The sequence below is a fragment of the Aulonocara stuartgranti genome (genome assembly GCF_965226115.1).
Source record: "Aulonocara stuartgranti genome assembly, chromosome: 19".
Taxonomy (NCBI): Eukaryota; Metazoa; Chordata; class Actinopteri; order Cichliformes; family Cichlidae; genus Aulonocara; species Aulonocara stuartgranti.
In genome coordinates, this window is record NC_138955.1 from 23085510 (window position 1) to 23106584 (window position 21075).

The following is a 21075-nucleotide window of genomic DNA, read 5'->3' on the forward strand; positions in this document are numbered from 1 at the left end:
AGAGCTACTAGATCACTTAAATTACACAATTGAAAGCATGTGTGTGTTGGTTGTGTATTTATACACAGGCACTCATATATATTCAAATAATTTAAAAAAAAGTTCATTTACCTGTTACTACCACACACCAAATCCGGTCGTTGGTACTTGCTGGCTTGTGTAGCCACAAGATAACAAAAGCTCAACACTGCGCCCAGCATCCTGGAGCACTTCTGTTGTCTTTTGTACGTGTTTTGAGTTTTTACGTGCTTTGGAGTTTGTACGTGTTTTTACGTGTTTTGGAGTTTTTACGTGTTTTGGAGTTTGTACGTGTTTTTACGTGTTTTGGAGTTTGTACATGCTTCAGAGTTCGTATGTGATTTGAAGTTTGTATGTGCTTTGTCTCTAGGGGCCACCGTAAATATACTTTTATTTATTCACTTCACATAAAATGTAATAAATAAATCATATAATACAAAAATCAACTATTCACATTTCAACTTTTAACTATTTAAATTTTCAGCTTTTTTCTTTTACAAATTTAAAGTGAAACAACACAAAACACTGCAAGCCACAACACAATTAAATATAAATTATAATATGAAAACAAAAAGAACATGCACATTCTCTGTCATATTAGCCTGCATGAATAAACTTTCTGAATCCTTCATCCACAACCAAAAATAGTTGTGGATGATTACTATACCTTTCTAATGTGACGTTGTTGTCCCTGCCTCTCTCTCTCTCCCTCTGGCTCTGTTCCTGTGCTACTGAGTGTAACTACCGCCCCTCCCCCCTCTGCCCAGCATAAAGCACAAGGCTCGCATGCAGAGTGAAGCGGAAAAAAAGAAGCTCCTTATCGGCTTGTGATAAGGAGCGTCGTTCACGTCAAAGATCCGGCTCTAAGGCTACGTTCACACTGCAGGCGAAAGCGCATCAAATCCGATTTTTTTGGACCCTATGCGAGCCATATCCGATCATGGTATGACAGTGTGAATGACACAAATCCGATATTTTCAAATCCGATCTGGGTCACTTTCGTATGTGGTACTGAATCCGATACATATCCGATGTTTTAGAAAGTGACTGCTGTTTGAACGGTCATGTCGCATTAAATCCGTCTTTTACGTCACCGACACAAGACAGACGCCAATTATCAGCTCCGGAGAAGCGCCCGAGAAGACATCGCGAACACTTCCTTGCCATCCAGTGTAGATGTTAGTGAATCTGTTGGGAAGACAACGTTGGGGAAACGTGAACATTTTATTTTCACGTATATTTTATGTACTGTATAATCTGCAGATTCTGACAGAAATCTGCAACTATCCTTTGAAGCACTGCTCCTCTAAAATAGCAATAAGGATCATTATTAGGTTATTTACATTATTATGTAAATAACAAAATAACTTAAAGCAAAAATTGGGAAACGTAAAGTCGGAAGTCTTTATATTAAGGGCCATCAGCCAAACAATATTGTTTGCTCTGGGTATAAACGGGGTGCGTTGTGTGTGACGTCTACTTTTGCGCATGCGGGTCGCTTTGAGCGTTCACACTAGAGCGCGTTTGCATTCGCATTTTATTTGTAGTGTGAACAAGCAGACAAAAAAATCGGATTTGATCAAAAAATCGGAATTGAGCATTAAGACCTGCAGTGTGAACGTAGCCTAAGAGCCATTTCGTTCGCGAACGACCCATCACTAGAATTCAATCACCCAGTGTTGATAAGGAGGCTCTCTCTGCGCCTTCCAGTTCCTGAGAATCATTTGCCATCTTGTCATAATAGCAGTCTGAATCCAATACTTAAATGATTGTGAAATTCCAGATAACATGTTCCAGTCTTACATAAAATGTTGGCTATCACATTAGCTTCAATTTTTTATAACATTACCAACATAACAGTAAGTTTTGATATGAATTAACCAAATGAAGTTTAGTGTTCACTCATGTTTAATAAAAACAAAGGTTTTGACATGTCACCACATGCTGAGAAAACATAGATCATTGCATTGATTCAGCAAGCCTGAAGCTCTACAGAGGGATGGAAAACCTTTTTTACTTCAGTCGTTATTAAACTCAACAATTGAGCAGCTGATACCTGTTTGCTATTTGCTTCGGCTATGATGACCTACATGTATTTTCTACTATAATGACATTGTGAACTCCGCTCCATTCCATTTAAGTCCATGATCAGGCCATTTCCACACCAACAAAAAAAACCAAGTCATTTTAAATAAGACCAATCACAGAATATTAGTTACCGACAGTTTTTAACAATTTCTAGATTTCAGGCACACCAAGCAATATAAGGATGACCCGTAGGGATGGGTATCGAAAACCGGTTCTTGTTGAGAACCGGTTCCCACTGTTTCAATTCCTTGGAATTGTTTGCCATTTTTACAAACGATTCCCTTATCGATTCCAGATGCCTCGAATGACGTCACCACGTTGCATAGCGTCTTTTACTCAGTAGGAAACACGGCGCCTAAGCGGCACAAATGCTCAAAAGTTTGGTTACCCTTTATGAGAAAGGATGACAACAGGGCAACGTGCAATACTTGCAAAGTAGAGATTTCATCAAAGAGAGGAAACACTACGAATATGCAAAAGCATTTGCTCAAAAAACACGTGATTGCTTTAAATGAATGTCGTGTTTTTGATCCGCTCCGGACTAGCAAAGCTCAACCCAGCAGCAGCGTTAGCGTTTGCACGTCCTCTCCCGTTAATACTGCAGGTAACTAATCAACTAGCATTGCATATTATGTTAGCACGTTTTGCCTTATTACAAAACCTGCCATTACTGTACGCTGCATTTAGATGACCATGACGAGAGAGACAGACAGAGTCTGTCTGGCTCAGATGCTGGCAGTTCTCGCTGCAGTCTACAGGTGGCTTCTCCTTTCACAGAGGCAGGGAAAAGTAAAATGACACAGGCCAGGATAGACGAATGTCACCGAGCAGTGACTAAGTTTGTTGTAAAAGGCTTGCACCCTTTTGCCACAGTAGATGCCCCCGAGTTTCGGTAAGTGAATGTTTAATTGTAGGCTAAGTCAGGAAATGTCAAAGTTTAAGGATGAAGAGGTCCCACATGACAAAAGTGGTCCTGAAGGAGAAGCAAGAGTTGCTCAGTAAGCATAGTAATAGTTTTTTAAGATTGTGTATATTATAATCATTAGATCATGATCAAATTAAATTTATAAACTAAGATAAGGAATATTACATTAGCATTTAAGTTGTGAACGCGTTACCCCTCAGAGCTGCCCAAGCATATGCTGCTCCTAGATGTAAAGACCAGATGGAACTCCTTGTATTTGATGATGGACAGATTCTGCGAGCAGTTTCCTGCCATCCAGGCTGCAGCCATCGATCCACAAATAAGAAAGTCCATGGAAAAGGAAAGGTGAGTAGTATTGAAAAATAATGATAATATGGCTTAACTTGGACTCAGGTTTTATTTTTGTTTGTTTTATGCAACATATCTGTTGTATTTTTGTTTTGTTGATTTTGCAGACTGGCTAAAATGGGCAATGACGACTTAAGAAAAGCAGAGGAGTTTGTGGTACTCATGCGGAAGCACTACACCTCCACACTAGCAGTGTCCAGTGACAAAAGTCCGACCTGTGGTGAGATTTTGCCCATCCTGCAAAAGCTACAGTAACACTACACCGTACAAGAAGATGACTCTGCCTTCACAAGGAGCATAAAGGAGAACATTTGGAAAGATCTTTCCAAACGATACCAGGTACAATTGATGATTTATTTATCATAAATAAAATGACAGTCATGATGTCACATTTTCCTCCCTCTTAAAAATGTAAGGACGCTGATATCAAGAGCTTCCTGGAGGAGGCCACCATCTTGGACCCCCGATTTAAATCCAAAGTGGAGAAGGATGAAGTCTGGCACAGGATCAGGGAAGCAGCAATTGCAGCAAAGGCAGAGGCAGGAGCAGATGAGGTATTTCAATATGACAGTGTTTTTCATTGTTGCACATTTCCATTGTGAGAGTGAGACCTTTCATCTATGGAGCTGTGGTACTTAGTTTGATTTGCTTGTTTATTTGTCACTTTCTACTCAAGCACCTGGAGCAAGGAGACACACAGGGAGAGTTGTTCGAAGATGAGGATGAAGAAGACTATGTAAGTTTAGTTCATTGTGATGATAATTTAAATGTCATTGATTGTTCATTTTTTGCTTATTTTTTTATCATGTCAATTTAATTTCAGGCGCCACCAGTAAAGCAAAGAAAAACGGCCTTGGAGGAATTCTTTGAAGAAGAGGACAACAAGCTGCAGTCATTCCAACAACGGCATCCCGTTCTTTCCCTGGGCCACAGAGTGGATCAGGAGATCCAGCTGTATAGAAGCCTAACCCCCATCCCCTGCAAGGATAACGCTGCCCTATGGTGGTGGAGCAAGAGAGGGGGCTGTCAGCACTGGCTGAAAGGTTTCTGTGTGTGCAGGCATCCTCCACCCCGTCTGAGAGGGTGTTCTCCACAGCTGGAGAGACCATAAGTCCAGAAAGATCACGTATCCTTCCTGAAAAAGCAGATATGCTTACATTTCTGCAAAATAATTTTTAATTCTCTATAGTTGATGGATGCAGAATTGCACAGTGCACTGTTCCATTGGACTTGAGTTGATTGTATTTTTTGCTGGCTGATATAGTTTTATTTTTGAGTGCCCAGCTCATATATACTTTTAAAAAGGAGAGTGTAAATGTTGCTGGACATTCTTGTGTAATTGCCACTGAATAATTTATGTTATACTTTGTTATTGCTACAACAGAATATTTATTTTATTATTATTTTACATTTACAACCTTTTTTTTTCTGGGGTCCTCGTGGCATCGAGGAGCAGTAGGCTGTGGATCTCTTAAGATCTCACTGTTGGGTTTGTAAGGTCATGTTACTCCTACATTTCTGTCTGTTCAAAGATAAGATATAAAACAAAGTTCAAAGCTAATCGACCTGTGGGTTCTCCTTTTTTTAAAATAAGAATCAATAAGAGAATCGATAAATAATCGAATCGTTAAACAGAATCGAAAATGGAATCGGAATGGTGAAAATTAATACCCATCCCTAATGACCAGTGCTACTGAAAACTTCTCGTAGACTTGTAAGCATAATTCTGTGGGTTTACAGCTTTGACATAACCCAAAGCTGGATGGCTACTCAAGGTCACAGAATTAAAGCTAAATCATGGCTGGACCTCCAGGACCCTTGAGGAAGCAGATCAGAATCTGCTTTCATAGTTATGGTCGTGCAGGCGATCATTTGTTTTTGAATATCTAATAGGAAGCTTGGAAAGCACAAACACATCTGGCCTAGTAATTGTGGTGCAGTGATTGTCAGCTAACAGCCACCAAACCAAAGACATGAATCAGATCGTTTGAATGCACGGTGTGGAGGGTGCTTTCATGCTGTTTTCTGAAAGCAATAAGGAATAATGCATGAAGATTCTGGTCTATTTAATCCAAAACACACTTAAAGAATGAACTAAACTGCAACTATCTTTTTCACAACAAACATATTCATGTTATACACTATGTATAGAAAATATATGCGTTTGCTTAATGGCTCAGTGAGACTAGAGTATAAATAGGACTCTTCTTCTAACTCGGAAAATCCGTCACTGTGTCTCTTTGCAGTTGGGCTCTCAACTCAACTAGTTGTCAACTGGTTGTGTTGTGATTGTATTCCTATATAAATAATGTGACAGCAACATTTTTGGATGGATGGATGAAAATAAACTTTCTACTACAGACCTGCTACTACATGGTAAAACGAGTAACTCAAAACATCAGCATGATTTGTACATGGCTTGATCAAACCTTGAAAGACATGCAAGAGTGAACATTTGTTGACTTTCGCATTCATGATTTGAACAGTAACGTGATATCAGGTTTCAAACCACTGGGGTATTTTTTTTTTCCTGTAGTAAATCAAAATCATATTCCCTCACTGACCTTAATTGAGAGCTGTGGGTTTTAAAACTTGAGACCGTCTTACAGTGAGATTGCACCAGTCATTGCATCAATGAGCCACCATACTTATCTTTGAACATTTTAACCCTGTAAAGCCTGAACCATGAAATAACTGACAGAAAAGCCAAAGTTTTTGACACTGGGGTGCTTATATATGTTTATATTTTCTTTAAAATTAAAGAAATAAATTAAATACAAATTTGCACATGTACATTTTTTATCTTTTTTTTTTTTGCTATATCCAACATTTTTGTGCAATTTATTACTTAAAAATGTATTGTGTATGTATTTATTTTGATTCCTCTGGAGAATTTTTTTTTTACTCATTTGACATTAAAAGGTTCATAAAATGAAACACTGATAAAGATGGCTCAAATGCAGTGTTATGAATATTAACAAGAGTGTGCCAATGGCATAAAGTCCAAGGCCCTATGCTTTTGATGAGTCAGACCACCCTTGACCCATCTCCCACTCTCTTGCACAGACACACGCACACACACACACAAGTGGTTGGTTAAACTGTGCATCCTTGTGAGAACATTCATTGGCATATCGAATCCCCAGCCCCCCTATCCTACCATTAGCCATTTTCAGTCAGTAGTTAACCCAAAAAAACATCAAATCTAATACCAGGTCTTGGAATTAGGTATCCTCAAACAGTCATATAAAGGTGTGCGAAAACAACATCAGCCCCGTCATGCACTCAGCATTCGCAGATGTTGCGCTGCATTATTAAACAGATGGTTGAAATATGTAACTTGCTAGATACCTTAATCACCAGCAGTTCCTTATTATGTATGTATAGTAGAAAACACAATAGAAGTATTATTATATTTCCAGTACAACACACTGTATTTGCTCTGGCTGTTCCTTTTATACAGGTATATAGCATGTTTGCTTTTGTGTGTACCTCACTCTTATATTAGCTCCAGCTCGAGGCGGGCAAGTCAGTGTCTACACAACAGGTAGATGTGAAAGTTATTACTTATGGTATGTTTTTCTGATGCAAGTAGACATGTACTGTTAAAACAGGTCATGTCTACTTGCATTTCTTGCAAATGCATAATTGGAATTGAAAATAAATGTCAATGCAATGTGTACCACACAAAGTTACAGTATGAGAGAAGTGATTGGATCTTACATTCAGTTAAATAAAAAAATTCTACTTTTAGTCTGTGTTTAGTAAGTAAGTAAAGTAAGTAAAGTTTATTTATTAAGCGCTTTTCATAGACAGGTAGTCACAAAGCGCTGCACACAGAGATTAAAATAAACAGTACGATAAATAGCAAAATGCACAGTATACACAATATAGAGTTTAAATGTAAATTAAAAATATAAAAATGTAAAACGCATTGGTCAACAGAAAGATTGTTTAAACAGTAAAGTTTTTAACTGTTTTTTAAAGGATTCCACAGAGTCAACCAAACGTAGTTGTAGAGGTAGACTGTTCCACAGCCTTGGTGCCACAGACTGAAAGGCTCTGTCCCCTTTCGTCTTCAGACGTGTTCTGGGAGCAACCAACAAACTCTGAGTCTGTGAACGGAGACGGCGAGTGAGAAGCTTGGATAAATAATCTGGGGCTTGGCCATTTAGTGCTCTGTACGTTAAAACAATAATTTTAAAATGAATTCTAAAATCTATCGGGAGCCAATGTAAAGAACATAAAATAGGAGTGATGTGAGCTCGCTTGCTAGAGCGTGTTAGTAGTCTGGCTGCTGCGTTTTGTATAGCTTGGAGGCGAGAAAGAGATGATTTATCCAAGCTGGTAAACAGGGAATTACAATAATCTAAACGCGATGACACAAATGCATGGACAATTTTTTCCAGTTCAGCTAAGGAGACCACATGTCGCAATTTAGAAATATTCCTTAAATGAAAGAAACAGGAACGAGACAGAGATTTTAGGTGTGAGTCAAGGCCCAAAGAAGAGTCAAATATTACTCCAAGATTTTGAATATTTGGCTTAGCAGAAGAACAGAAAGGGGCAAGAACCTGACTGATTTTAGAATATAGATCAGGAGGAGCAATGATCATGGTCTCTGTCTTGTTCATGTTTAAAGCAAGGTAATTGTAAGAAAGCCAATCAGAGATTTGAGTTAAAGCCTGGACTAGGGTGGACAGCCTATCCAGCTGACATCCAGGACATATACAGCTGAATGTCATCGGCATAGAAATGATAAGACAGGTCACTAAAAGACTAAATAATGCCAGCTAAAGGAAGCATATAAAAAGAAAATAATAATGGACCCAATACTGAACCCTGTGGAACCCCGCAGGTTAGGGCAGCAGTGTTAAAGAACCTATCAGTCCTAACAGAAAAGGTCCTGTCTGATAAGTAGGAAGAAAACCAGTCTAAGGCGGTGCCAGATATACCAGCCAGAACCTTCAGCCTGTTGAGTAGGATTTTGTGGTCGATGGTATCGAAGGCTGCGCTAAGATCTAGCAAAAATGATCACGGAACAATTTCCTGCATCAGATGCCATTAGTAGATTATTATAGACCCTTAAGAGAGCGGTCTCCATAGAGTGCTGCTTTTGAAAGCCAGACTGAAAAGGGTCAAAAATCTGCATAGTAAATCGGCATAGTAAGTATCTGAACTGATTTTCTACAATTTTTTCTAGTAATTTACTTATAAATGGCAATCTTGAAATAGGACGATAACTACTAGGGGAGGTAGGATCTAGATTCTGTTTTTTTAACAGAGGGGTTACCTCAGCATGTTTAAAATAGGACGGAACACAGCCTTGCCTCAGTGAATTGTTGATGATGGATAGTGTGGGACCAATGCTGGTGAGAGTCCCAGACAGGACAGAGGGAGGTAATATATCTAAGGAGCATGATGAGGATTTCATTTTACCTATTACTGCAATTAAGTCATTGAGTGTGATTGGAGAAAAAGAAGTAAATGACCCGGGACAACAAGGGGCATCTTCATAAGGGGAGGCACTTGAGGGGATTTTGGATCTCAAGTCCATCACCTTATTTACAAAGTAATTGAGGAAAGTAGTGATGGGATTTCCGGCTCTTTCGGTTCGGCTCACTAAAAAGAGCCAGCTCTTCAGGTTGTTTTGTTGCTTTAATTAATTTGTTATTAACAATAATATAAAATTATGCACAAAATGAATTACTAATGTAAAAAAACTGGTTTTATATATAGGTGTATATGTACACCTATATATAAAAAATATATATATATAAATATTTACAGTGGCCCCTAGAGACAAAACACATACAAACTCCAAAACACTTTTCTAGCATGAACTGAACTTCCAAAACAGAGCTACCTAGATCACTTAAATTACACAATTGAAAGCATATGTGTGTTGTTTGTGTATTTATACACAAGCACTCATATATATTCAAATAATAAAAAAAATGTTAATTTACCTGTTACTACCACACACCAAATCCAGTTGTTGGTACTTGCTGGCTTGTGTAGCCACTAGGTAACAAAAGCTCAACACTGCCCCTAGCATCCTGGAGCACTTCTGTTGTCTTTTGTACGTGTTTTGAGTTTTTATGTGCTTCTGAGTTTTTACGTGTTTTGGAGTTTGTAACGTGCTTTGTCTGTAGGGGCCACCGTAAATATACTTTTATTTATTCACTCCACATAAAATGTAATAAATAAATCATATAATACAAAAACCATCTATTCACATTTCAACTTTTAATTATTTAAATTTTCAGCTTTTTCCTTTAAAAATTTTAAAGTGAAACAACACAAAACGCTGCAAACCACAACACAATTAAATATAAATTAAAATATGAAAACAAAAAGAACATGCACATTCTCTGTCATATGGGCCTGCATGAATAAACTTTCTGAAACCTTTATTGCTGAATCCTCTGCAACTGAAAATAGTTGTGGATGATTAGATTAGATTAGATTAGATTAGATTAGATTAGATAGAACTTTATTAATCCCTCGGGTGGGTTCCTCTGGGAAATTCGATTTCCAAAAAAGCACAGCACCGACAGAAGTTACAGAGTTACAGAATATTATATATATATACATATATATATATATACATATATATATATATATATATATATACACACACACACACACACACATATATATGAATACAGAGACAATATAAATAAAATATACGAAGGGGATAAATAGAATAAATAGGAATAAAAATAAAAATACAAGTGAATTGCACATTTCAAGTATTGAGTCTATTGCACTGTTGACTATTTACAAAAGTATTGCACAAAAGGTATTGCACAGTGAGGTGAAGAGGCACTACAGCTTAGTTGTTCCCCCCTCCTTTGTCCTCCTGTTTCCCCTCCCTCTCCCCTCCAGGGAGGAGTTAAACAGTCTGATGGCGTGTGGGACAAAGGAGTTTTTAAGTCTGTTAGTTCTTGTCTTTGGGAGAAGCAACCTGTCACTGAACAGACTCTTCTGGTTGTTAATGGCCGTGTGCAGAGGATGTCTGGCATTGTCCATAATGTCCATCAGTTTCTTTAATGTCCTTTTCTCTGCCACTGAAAATTACTAGACACGATTACTAGACCTTTCTAATGTGACGTTGTTGTCCCTGGCTCTTTCTCTCTCTCTCCCTCCCGCTCTGTTCCTGTGCTACTGAGTGTAACTACCGCCCCTCCCACCTCTTCCCAGCGTAAAGCACAAGGCTTGCATGCGGAGTGAAGCGGAAAAAAAGTGCGAGAGAGAGGGTGAGAGAAAAAGAAAAAACCCTGTGGCTCGCGATAAGGAGCCGGCTCGTGTCGTTCACGTCAAAGATCCGGCTCTAAGAGCCATTTCGTTCGTGACCGACACATCACTAGAGGAAAGTGCTACAGTCTTCGTCAGAAAGCAACACAGCATGCTGAGTTGGAGGAGAAACAATACTGTTGATAGTATCAAATAGAATTCTTGGGTTAGTTTTATGACAATTTATGAGATTATTGAAGTAAGAGGATCTGGCCTCTTTGACTGACTCATATAAGTGAAGAAGTTCTTTGAAGTGTTCCCGATGGACAACCAGCCCAGTGGACTTTCAGAGACACTCTGCTTTTCAACAGGAGCGTCGAAGACCACGGGTTTGATTATTTAACCATGGTGTGCAGGAACTAACAGTGCAATGACTACTTTTGAAAGGAGCAACCTGATTAAGAATGGCAAGACAGTGTTCATTAAAAGAATTAATAAGGATGTCGACATCGTCAGAAGAAGGTTTAAAATTAAAAAGAGAAGAAAACTTTAAAATGACAGAGTCATCAATAAAGCGCCTGCACCTAATAAAACTTTGGGGAAGAGACTCTGAATTGAACGATACATTAAAAAAGACTGACTTATGGTCGCTAAAAGAAACATCATTTAAGTTCATGTGGTCAAGGGAAACACCACAGGTGAAGACCAAGTCCAGAGCATGCCCAGCTGTGTGAGTAGGACCTGATACATGTTGAACAAAATTGAAAGAGTCCATAATGCTCAGGAACTCCTTAGTGGTACTATTTGATGAGTCCTCTGCATGAATGTTGAAGTCACCAACAATGATGACCTTGCCCAGTTTAATCATGGAAGTTAAAAATTTTTGTAGGTCTGACAGAAAAGGTGCAGCAGACCCAGGTGGACGATAAATTAAAATGCCGTATATGGGCTGTTCTCGTCCAATTTTTATCATAATCATCTCAAAAGAGTTGTAACAGCTTGAGGAGATCATCTGGCATAAAAATGTCTTTTTGAAAATTACCGCTGTTCCCGCCTCCTCGTCCAGTCATTCGAGGTGCACAGAGAAATGAACAGTCAGCGGGACACAGCTCTAAAAGATGTGAGTCTTCATTCTCACGCTGCCACGTCTCAGAGATAAACATGAAATCTAGCTTCTCCGTACAGAACAAGTCATTTAAGATATAAGACTTGTTGGCAATTAAGCGGGCATTAATTAACATCCATTTAACGCTGCGACCCACCGGGACAGGGGTAGAGTTTCCAGGAACAGATTTAGTACTATGCGGTAAGCTGCGCAGCAAAACAGGGTTCCTGCCGCGATGAGGCATTCCTTTCCATGCTTTTAGGTGGAAGCCTGGGTGGTAAACACAGTGGGTTGTGGGGATTAATCCAGCTCCGACAAGTCTCAGGCAGATCTTACCGCTAGCAGCCCAAGAATAAAGCCCCCGAAGATCTGCCTCTTTCCAAAGACGACGGAGCAGGACAAGAAAGCCGGCTCTCTTCCCCCGCTTCCTCCGACGAGGCCTCTGAAGCAAAATTGAGCTGACCAGCAAGAGTGGAGGTAAACCGGGTGCTGCGTCGCGCTCAAGCGGCGGTGGGAAAACAACGTCGTATTGTTGACTCTGAAAGTTATCCATAGCAGATTTGATCGCCAGTAACGCCTGGCGATCATAAATCCGAAGGGAGATGACACCGGACAAGACTGAAGCAAGAACATTTGCATAACATATAAAGTAAACAAACACACGGACGAAGGCAGCGGCACAGCCAAACACAGGCGCCATCTTGCCAGTCCTGTTTATAATTAATGCTTTTTAGTGTCGAAGTAACTTGGAGAAAAAGATTTCAGGAGTGTTGCTGAGTACATTTCCTCTTGTATGTTTTTTTCCCCCAAACCTTATTAAAAATATCATAAAATCTGCAGGAGAATAGGTGAAGAAATTTCTTGTCATCCGTTGCAAAACAGGGCTGCTGCATTTTTAAAAATGCATGGCTTCATGTGCATCACCACACTGCCACTCTTTGTGTTCCTGAATCTCCAAAGCAAACGTTCTGTGTGGAAATGGAGCTGACTGCTGCTGAATGAATGCGTTGGTGTTCCACTGATGTTTGTGACATCTGATTGATTTATTCATCTTCCCTGGCTCTGCCTTGCCCAGAAACTATGAACATCGCAGTCTTGATCTGGCACCCTGAAAGAGGTTGCAGGGCTCTAGAGTGCGACCAATTTGGTTGCAAATGCGACCAAATTTTTCAGTGGTGCGACTAAAAAAAATATTTGGTTGCATCTGTGCGACCGACGTTTCGGGTAGCAAAAAAAAAAAAAAAATCTGCAACCTTCACTGTGGTCAACAACAGACACACATTATGCCCCTATCGTGGACTAAACCAATCAGAGATAGTAAGGGGCGGGACCTCTCTGATTGGGCATGGTCCAGTTGAAAGTGCAGGTGGAAGTGGGAGGTGAGTAGCTTGAATAAAGCGATATCAATTCATTAAATCCTGAATCGACTTTTAAATATAACTGTGTTTTGCCAGAAACGCCAGATTCTCAGATTAAAGCTCACAAAACCATTTCAACAACAACCAAACAGCAGGTATGAGAGCAGGTACACGGATTCACACAAAGACGTAAACACAGAACGGATCAACGCATCAGAATCAACTTTGTCTTTCTCGGCTTTCTCACCCAACGGCCCGTAGACGGACACGCTGTCGGAGCTTAGCGATTCTGATGCGTCCAGTCCGCGCTGTGATTACGTCTTTTTGCGCTGATTCTGAGCTGCAGGTTTTGTCTCTCTCCAACCAAAATTCACAGAGCCAGCAGCAAAAGAAGCAGCAAACTGCGCTTCACATTTGATCAATGTCATCATGAATTTTGCTGTTTTGCTTCCACGACTATTAAAATCACACTTCATGCACAGCTAGCTCTCTCTCTATCTCTCTCTGTACTTCAAGAACAGTTTCCTGTCTCCAATCTCTGTTTTCTGTATTATTAATTCGCTTATTGCCCACCAGTCTACCGTTGTTTACAGCGCTGTGGCTGCTGTCTTTTTCTTTTCTTTTTCACTTAAATGACCTCGGACAAGAAAGCCTATTTTTTCTGTTGTTGAATACTGAAGAAATTTAGACTTTATATGCAGAACATTGTAGAATATTTTTAAGGTTATCTGCTATAAAAAGCCAGACCAGGAAAATCTCCTTCATGTTTTTCTGTGTTTTATTCTCAGTTACTTTCACACAAAGGCATCTGCTGTGATGTTCACAATTCTGATGAAGTCAGTACTGATAAATGATCAGAATTATAATATTTCTGACTGTCTGAGGCTAAGTTGAATTGAATCGGGACTTTGAAAACCGGAATCGAATGGATTATAGAAATCAGTGATGATACCCAGCCCTAGTGAGCAGCCTAGGCACAACAGAAGTGGATGTAGCTGTAATAGGAAAAGAACTATTGCTAACTTTTCTGTTAAGTTAAGGCCTGATCCTTCTGAAATTCATAGCCAGTGCTCTGACACAGTGTCATCAATCTTTGAATGCTTAAAAAGCACAGTGTATCCAGAAAAACACATTATATTATATAAATTATTATAAAATTTGTGTGCGCCTAACATTTGTGCCGGTACGCCTAACTTAGGCGTACCGGTACGCCTATGGCAAAAAGTTAGTCTAGAGCCCTGGGTTGGGGTCTGGCTGTGACAAATGCAATGCTATTTTTTGGGGGGGTAGGGGTAGGGATGGGTACCGGTGTCCGGTGCCATGATGGCACCGGTTCTGACATAAACGGTAGTAACCAGACCGAAAAGCAGCGCACATTTCGGTGCTTTATTTCGGTGCTTTTTTTTTCCTGAGCTGTGATACACTTCTAGCCAATCATTTTACGTTTCCGAGGATAGTAGGCTGGGCCAGGTACGTACGTTCTTTTAGAGCAGAGCTACAGATTAAAAATGTCCAAGGCGAAGCGGTCAAAAGTCTGGCTGTACTTCACAGCAAAATATGCAAACTCAGCAGCAACAAGTGCTTTAAGCTGATACTGTGATACTGTCAAAGGAGGTAACACCTCGAATCCGATGAAACACCTGGCGACGCATAGCGTTTTTTTTAAAAGCCCAGAAATGCGGCGTATTTGATAGCTTGCTGCGAGACCTCACACCGTGCACGTCGGGTGGGTTGCCAGTTATCGGACCCGGAGCAACATCCCCCAAAAACCCGAAGAATAGAGTCCTGGCCCCTAGCCCTGCCAGTGTAGCAGAAATGATGAGGATGATGATGCAGCAGCAGCCGTTCTTCTCTGCGTGAGTAGCTTAATGTTGTTCGTGTGTAATTTACGTTGAGTAGGCTAACCACGTTATTACATTAATGCATGTAAGGTGAACTAGCAAACATCATCATAGCTACATGCGGCTGTCCTCTTGTTTGATGGCAGATACTCCCTTCACCCTGGCCAAAAAGGCTAAAATGACCAAAGAAAAAGTGGGAAACAGTTAAACATGAGAGGTTTAGGACAAAGTTTGTGTTTTTTCCATTGTTTAAGCACTGCTTCCAGCCAAGAGTGATACCATATATGCCCCATAGCTGCAGAAAAGGCTAACATTGTTATCTTTTTACAAAAAAACAGCTGAACATGAGAGGTTTTTGGACAAAGTTTGTGTTCTCCATTCTTTAAGCACCGGTTTGAGCACCGTTTAAGCACCGGCACCATTTCAAAAGTACCGATTTGGCACCGGTATCGGATAAAACCTAAACGATACCCATCCCTAGGTAGGGGGTTGGTGTAGGTACCCTGATTTTCATGTTTGCAATGAAATTGGGACTTTATAGCTTTATAGGCAAAAAAAATGCTCCTGTGCAAAAATTCTCAAAATTCTGATTCGAGAAGAGCACACAGTTTATAACTTTGTGCTTATAAGTGCTTCTCAATAGGCTATCAGACCATATCTCGCTAAGCTTGGGCTACCAGCTTTTTAAATACACAGCCAAGGAGAAAAATTCAAAGCAGACAGCGGGTTTAATGATAGAATAACAGACGTGGATAAAGGCAGGTTAAATACTTGCACTTGTTTCAGACTGGAGATTCAAACTGAGGGATGTTACCACATCAAGACAGTCAAGGTTTCGCCAATGCAGAAAACCAAGGCAGATTTAACACTGTGGAGGCTGGTTTGAAGCGTGGGGGTTATTGCTGCAAACTGCATCACTGAAAAGAATAAAGTGCAAATACCCAGTTGGATTCTGCACAGCTATGTCTGTTGCATTTTAACAGATGATTTGCATCTGTTTTCAATTTTTTCACCTTGCCCCATTGGAACACTTGTGTTGGATTCTTCCATTATGATGCATGAAGTTCAAATGTATTTCCCTGAGCATTGTATGCCTGAATGAACCATTAGATAAAATCTGGAAAGTTCTGTAATTGGCAGTCAGGAGGGGATTCTTTTGGAATCTCATACTACAATACCAACTGGTTTACAGGTAGATCCATTTATGTGAAATTTCTCACAGCGCATTAGTGTATAGAAAGTGTATGGCTCCTCTGTGACGTCTATAGTAACAAAGTTCTAGTAAATACAGGTCTATTTTCACAAATATTAATTTGGCAGCAGACCACTTAAGACTACAGAAGAGGACGAAGTGCTCATCCCACTCCGATCTCACTGTTTGTCAGGTGCTGTATGCATCTTGCGGTTACACACAAGGTGTCTATTGTGATGGATCACTTGATACATTAGGTTGTTGGCTGGGTGGCACTGGCATTACTCACAGGTTTATCAGCATGGAGACTTTGGTCCACATCCAGATTGGACCTTTGACTTCCCAGTTCATACGCGAGCTGCTGACCTTGCTGAGTTTCTGGGCACTAAATGATTTGCTGTGTCATGACAGATGACTGAACATTCTTTTTGAACTAACCTTTTTTTAGTTGTTACATTTTTGCGCTTTTCTTTTAACACAGCAATGATTTGGCAGCTTGACTCTTAGCAATACCAAGGAAATGCCAAAGAAAGGACAAGAAGGAATCCGAGAGTGCAAACCTCCAACAAGGAAGCTCACTCTATGGACAATATTTACTTTTGAAGGAATGGTATTGTGGTTTTTATATATTCATTCATATAGTCATCATTATATATTCATTTTGTTTTCTTTGGTCTTTTCAAACATACCTTAAGAGGCTCGTGGTGCAGTAAAAAGAAGTGCAAACTGCAGGCTTTTGTTATTTGTCATTAAGCTGACCTTGAAGGCAAATTATAAAAGATTGTTAACAGTCCACCTTAACATATGACTCCACTCTAAAAGATGCACACAAACATTACCAAAAACGTTAACCTCTTTGATGAAGGTAATAAAACATAAATTCCAATAAAACTGTGGTTGTGTTTTAAACATTTAGCATGGCCACTTTACAGTATGTTTATGTCTAAGTACATCAAGCTCTGTATAACTTAAACAAGTGTATAAAGCCACTGGCACCCATCCAACAACCTAATGCATCAAATAATCAGTGACAAGTATTTAAATCAGTTTGTTGACCCAGCATAATGCTGGCTTGGTCGAAGCTGTGATGAAGTAGGACTGTACCTAATCCAGTACTAATATTTTTCAAGAACAATAGTGGGATGCAAACATTCTTGTTTACTGTCATAAATGTATGAATTTGCCTCTGCAGCATTTGTGAAGCTGAGGCAACCCATGGCTGTTTGTGCCTAATGAGGTGCCTAATGGATCTGAGAACAGTCAGGCTTTTTGGTTTGCCAGCGAAACATTTCCATGAATCTTTGTCTCCTATGCACAGGAAGTAACGGAAGATGTTACAGGTAACAGAGGGTAAGCATCTGATTATGCAAGACAGCATGTCATAGTGGGAATCTGATCAAAAACGTCTCATATCATGACATTTTCTGACATACTGTAGTGTCAGTTCAACAAGAAGAAGACAAAAAAACTGGTTCAAAAAGTTTTATTTATTATAGGGGGAAAAGTTACACTCACTCATTTATATGTCATATAATGATGGATTGGATTTATATAGCGCTTTTCAAGGCACCCAAAGCGCTTTACAATGCCACTATTCATTCACTCTCACATTCACACACTGGTGGAGGCAAGCTACGGTTGTAGCCACAGCTGCTCTGGGGCAGACTGACAGAAGCGAGGCTGCCATATCGCGCCATCGGCCCCTCTGGCCAACACCAGTAGGCAAGTAGGGTAAAGTGTCTTGCCCAAGGACACAAAGACTAGGACAGAGAGCCCGGGGATCGAACCGGCGACCTTCCGGTTACAGATACGCTTCCCAACCCCCTGAGCCACGGTCGCCCATGTCCTTACATGTCCTTATATGTCCTTACTGCTATAGGGAATTTGTAGATAGTAAAAGAAAGAAGTCTGTTGCTTTATACGTCTGCTAATCAGAAGGTCTGTGGTTTGATACTGAACCCCAGAGTTGCCCCCAATGATATCCACAGCAGTGGGTGAGTGAATGTTAGGTTAAGGTGTTTAGTGTAGAAAAGAAAAAAAACACACGTGTGAGTGGTTGAATGAGGCTTGTAGTAAGAAAGCACATTGAATGCGTTTTCTTACTACAAGCAGTTTTAATTGATTAGAGAAGTGCTATGTAAGTACTAATCCATTTACCAGTTTCTTGTTTGCAGGTACAGTAGGAAACACCAACTTTCTGGACTTTACAGTTTGTACAAGGAAGTGCAAAGGAAGAAAACATGGATGAGCTATTATGATTAAAACCTCACATGCTTCTCTGCATTGTTTGGCAGAGTTATATTGTGCATCTGCACTAACATGCAAACCCAATTCCAAAAGCAATGGGAAGATATGTAAACTCTATATAAGATCAGAACATGATGATTAGCAAATCTAGTATTTCATATTTTATTCACAATAGAAAAATAACTTGGAAAGCATTTTAAGAAAAGTATTGGCTAATTTTATATTTGATAGCAGCCACCTGTCTAAAAAAATGTTAGGACAGTGTCTTTTTGACCACTGTGGAGTATCCCCTCTTCTTTTAACAATGATCTGTAAATCTCTGGGCACACAGGAGACGAGCTGCTGGACATTTTTTAGGGGGGGGAATGTTGTCCCGTTTTTCTGTGTTACAGCTGCTCAACATTCATGGGTCTTCTTTATCATATTTTTTGTTTCATGAAATTTTTGATTTGTCTGTTTTCCACTTTTCCATATTCACACATTGTTTTTTCTTTGCACAACAGAGCTTAAACTTGCATACGGATGGCACGGCAAACTGTGTTGACTGGAAGTGTCCTTGAAGGCCATGCAGTGATTTCCATGACAGGATCTTGCCATGAACAATAATCATTTACAAACAGATTTTTCAGTTCAACAAATTTAATCGTTTTCACTTTCATAAAGGTTCCTTTATGTACAAATGCCTAAAACTTTTTTGCTCACTAACAGAAATATGAATAAAGGTGCACAAATTGCCTGAAATGCACAGTTCACATCACATCACATGTAGATGTGGAGTTTTGAGTATCTTCACAAAGCTCCACAGATGTAACCTGTGTTCAGCTGCTAGTTGAAAACTGGGACATCTGAGTTTCCAGAACATTCCTTTGTTATTTCAACTTCATTGTATATAGATGATACAGTAGCACATGAAGTTTAATATATGATTTAAATATATGGTGGCCATTCTTCTGTTTGGAAAACAGAGCGTGCAGATGAAAGAAAACCATGGTCATACACCCCTGTGGCTCATCCTCTGAAGCGAGTATATGCTAAATAATCTCTTGTCCACTTTGAATATAGATATAATCCAGCTAATTTGGGATAACTACATCTGACAATTGCCATCTTACAATTGTTTGGTATCAACAGACCAACATTAATGTTTGCTTGAGGACTAATAAACAGTTGGTATCAGTGCTCATCCTTCTCAAATTTTACTCAGCAGTACAGTTTTGTACAGTCTTATTAAGAGAGTGCCTGCTGTTCCTGAACTATCAGCATTTTGTCATCTGAATTCAACAACAGGTTAACAGCTTTCTGCTATCAGCTAAATACAAAGCAAAAATACAAGAGATTAGTTCTGATACTAAAATACCAAACTTAAAAAGTTGCCTGTAAACAATTACTATATCTGGTTTTAACATGTAAGTTCATTAAAAAAAACCAAAAACAAAACATGTCTTACATGTTATACATGTCCTCACATTACTTTGCATTTGTGTGTGCACCCATTTGTGAATTCTCCAAATTACACAATGTAAACATTTGTAAATCTTAGTTTATGTTTTTGAATCACAACATCCACGTTTTTCACAAAAAGAAGAGCCAGTGTAAAAATTTGAGTCACAAACTGTGCACATGACACATTTCTGTCGTCGACATTGTAAACACTGCAATCTGCATATTGCCACGCCCATTTTTCTGTTTAAGGAAACACGTTTACCTCAAGGTACAGTGAAGAAAGCCGTGAAGTCATTCTTAGGTAGAAGCCTCCAATGCAAAATACAGACTGTCAAACTGAAAAAACTAAAAAATGATGTCTGAGCAGGCACTTCTTTACCTACAAGTGATAATAGTTTTTAAAAAAATTCAAGGCTCTGGCTTCAATAAATGTTTTATGCTCTGAGACAAGGACTGTGGTTCAGGTAAAGAAGGAAAAAGTTTGACATCAAACTGTGGTCTTACACACATGAGTAAATGTGAAATTTTCTTTAATTTAAGGAAAGGAAAATATCAAATAATATTGATCGGCTACTCATGAACAATTGTTTTGTTTCAAAAAGCCCTGAAATGACACTATAGTGAGTTCGTGCTTGGCCGCTAACATTATAATGCTTCTATCGTGCTACACAGCCCGTAGCTGTGAGTATGTGTCTGTAAACGTGTTTCTCCCTTAGGCCATAATGTTGTAAATTAGAATGTGTTCTGAGTCAACCTACCATGCTAAATAACAGTTAAATGTACTGTAAGTCAGCGATTTTCAGACTCGGCAGCAGGGAATTTTGCTGAGAGGTCGCTGCTGTGGATATCTGTCAGAGATATCCTGTTTCCTAGATCAGCTTTAATGTAAACTACAATTCGGCTGACTTCAGGCGGACCCTGAACGTAGGACTGCTTGGCATTTGTTTATTTATTTTTTGTAAGTCTCAATAAATAAACAGCTGATTATTTTTTAAGCCGAAGCGAAGATGTGGGTAGTGCAGCTGAATATCTTATGAAAGCAGAATCAGTAATGCTGCTTGTGAGATTCTTAGTAAGGTAATTCAGTGCTCAACAAGGTGTCACATTATGCAACACTGTGTTACAGATGTCCTGAGAATTGGCTGTAGGAATGACACCGGACTGGGACAAATGTAATGCTTCGGCTGTCAATTTGCCTACTAAAATTGGGCTCATTATAGCGTAACAGCCATCAAATCCACTGAATAGTTAATATCCTTTTCATTGTGAAG

General features: G+C 39.5%; 1 protein-coding gene across 2 annotated transcripts; it reads left to right on the forward strand.

Annotated features, from left to right (window-relative positions):
- Nucleotides 1-740: 740 nt before the first annotated feature.
- Nucleotides 741-6416, forward strand: LOC309695486 (uncharacterized protein). Of its 2 annotated transcripts, none has more exons than XM_082516176.1 (6): nucleotides 741-3104; nucleotides 3232-3376; nucleotides 3487-3718; nucleotides 3796-3933; nucleotides 4056-4115; nucleotides 4203-6416. In XM_082516176.1, exons 1-3 carry the CDS (start codon nucleotides 3050-3052, stop codon nucleotides 3632-3634), a joined length of 348 nt encoding a protein of 115 aa, XP_082372302.1. In that variant the 5' UTR covers nucleotides 741-3049; the 3' UTR covers nucleotides 3635-3718; nucleotides 3796-3933; nucleotides 4056-4115; nucleotides 4203-6416. The 2 variants fall into 2 exon arrangements, with proteins under 2 accessions (XP_082372302.1, XP_082372303.1); XM_082516177.1 differs by having other exon boundaries at nucleotides 746-2998.
- The last annotated feature ends 14659 nt before the right edge of the window (nucleotides 6417-21075 follow it).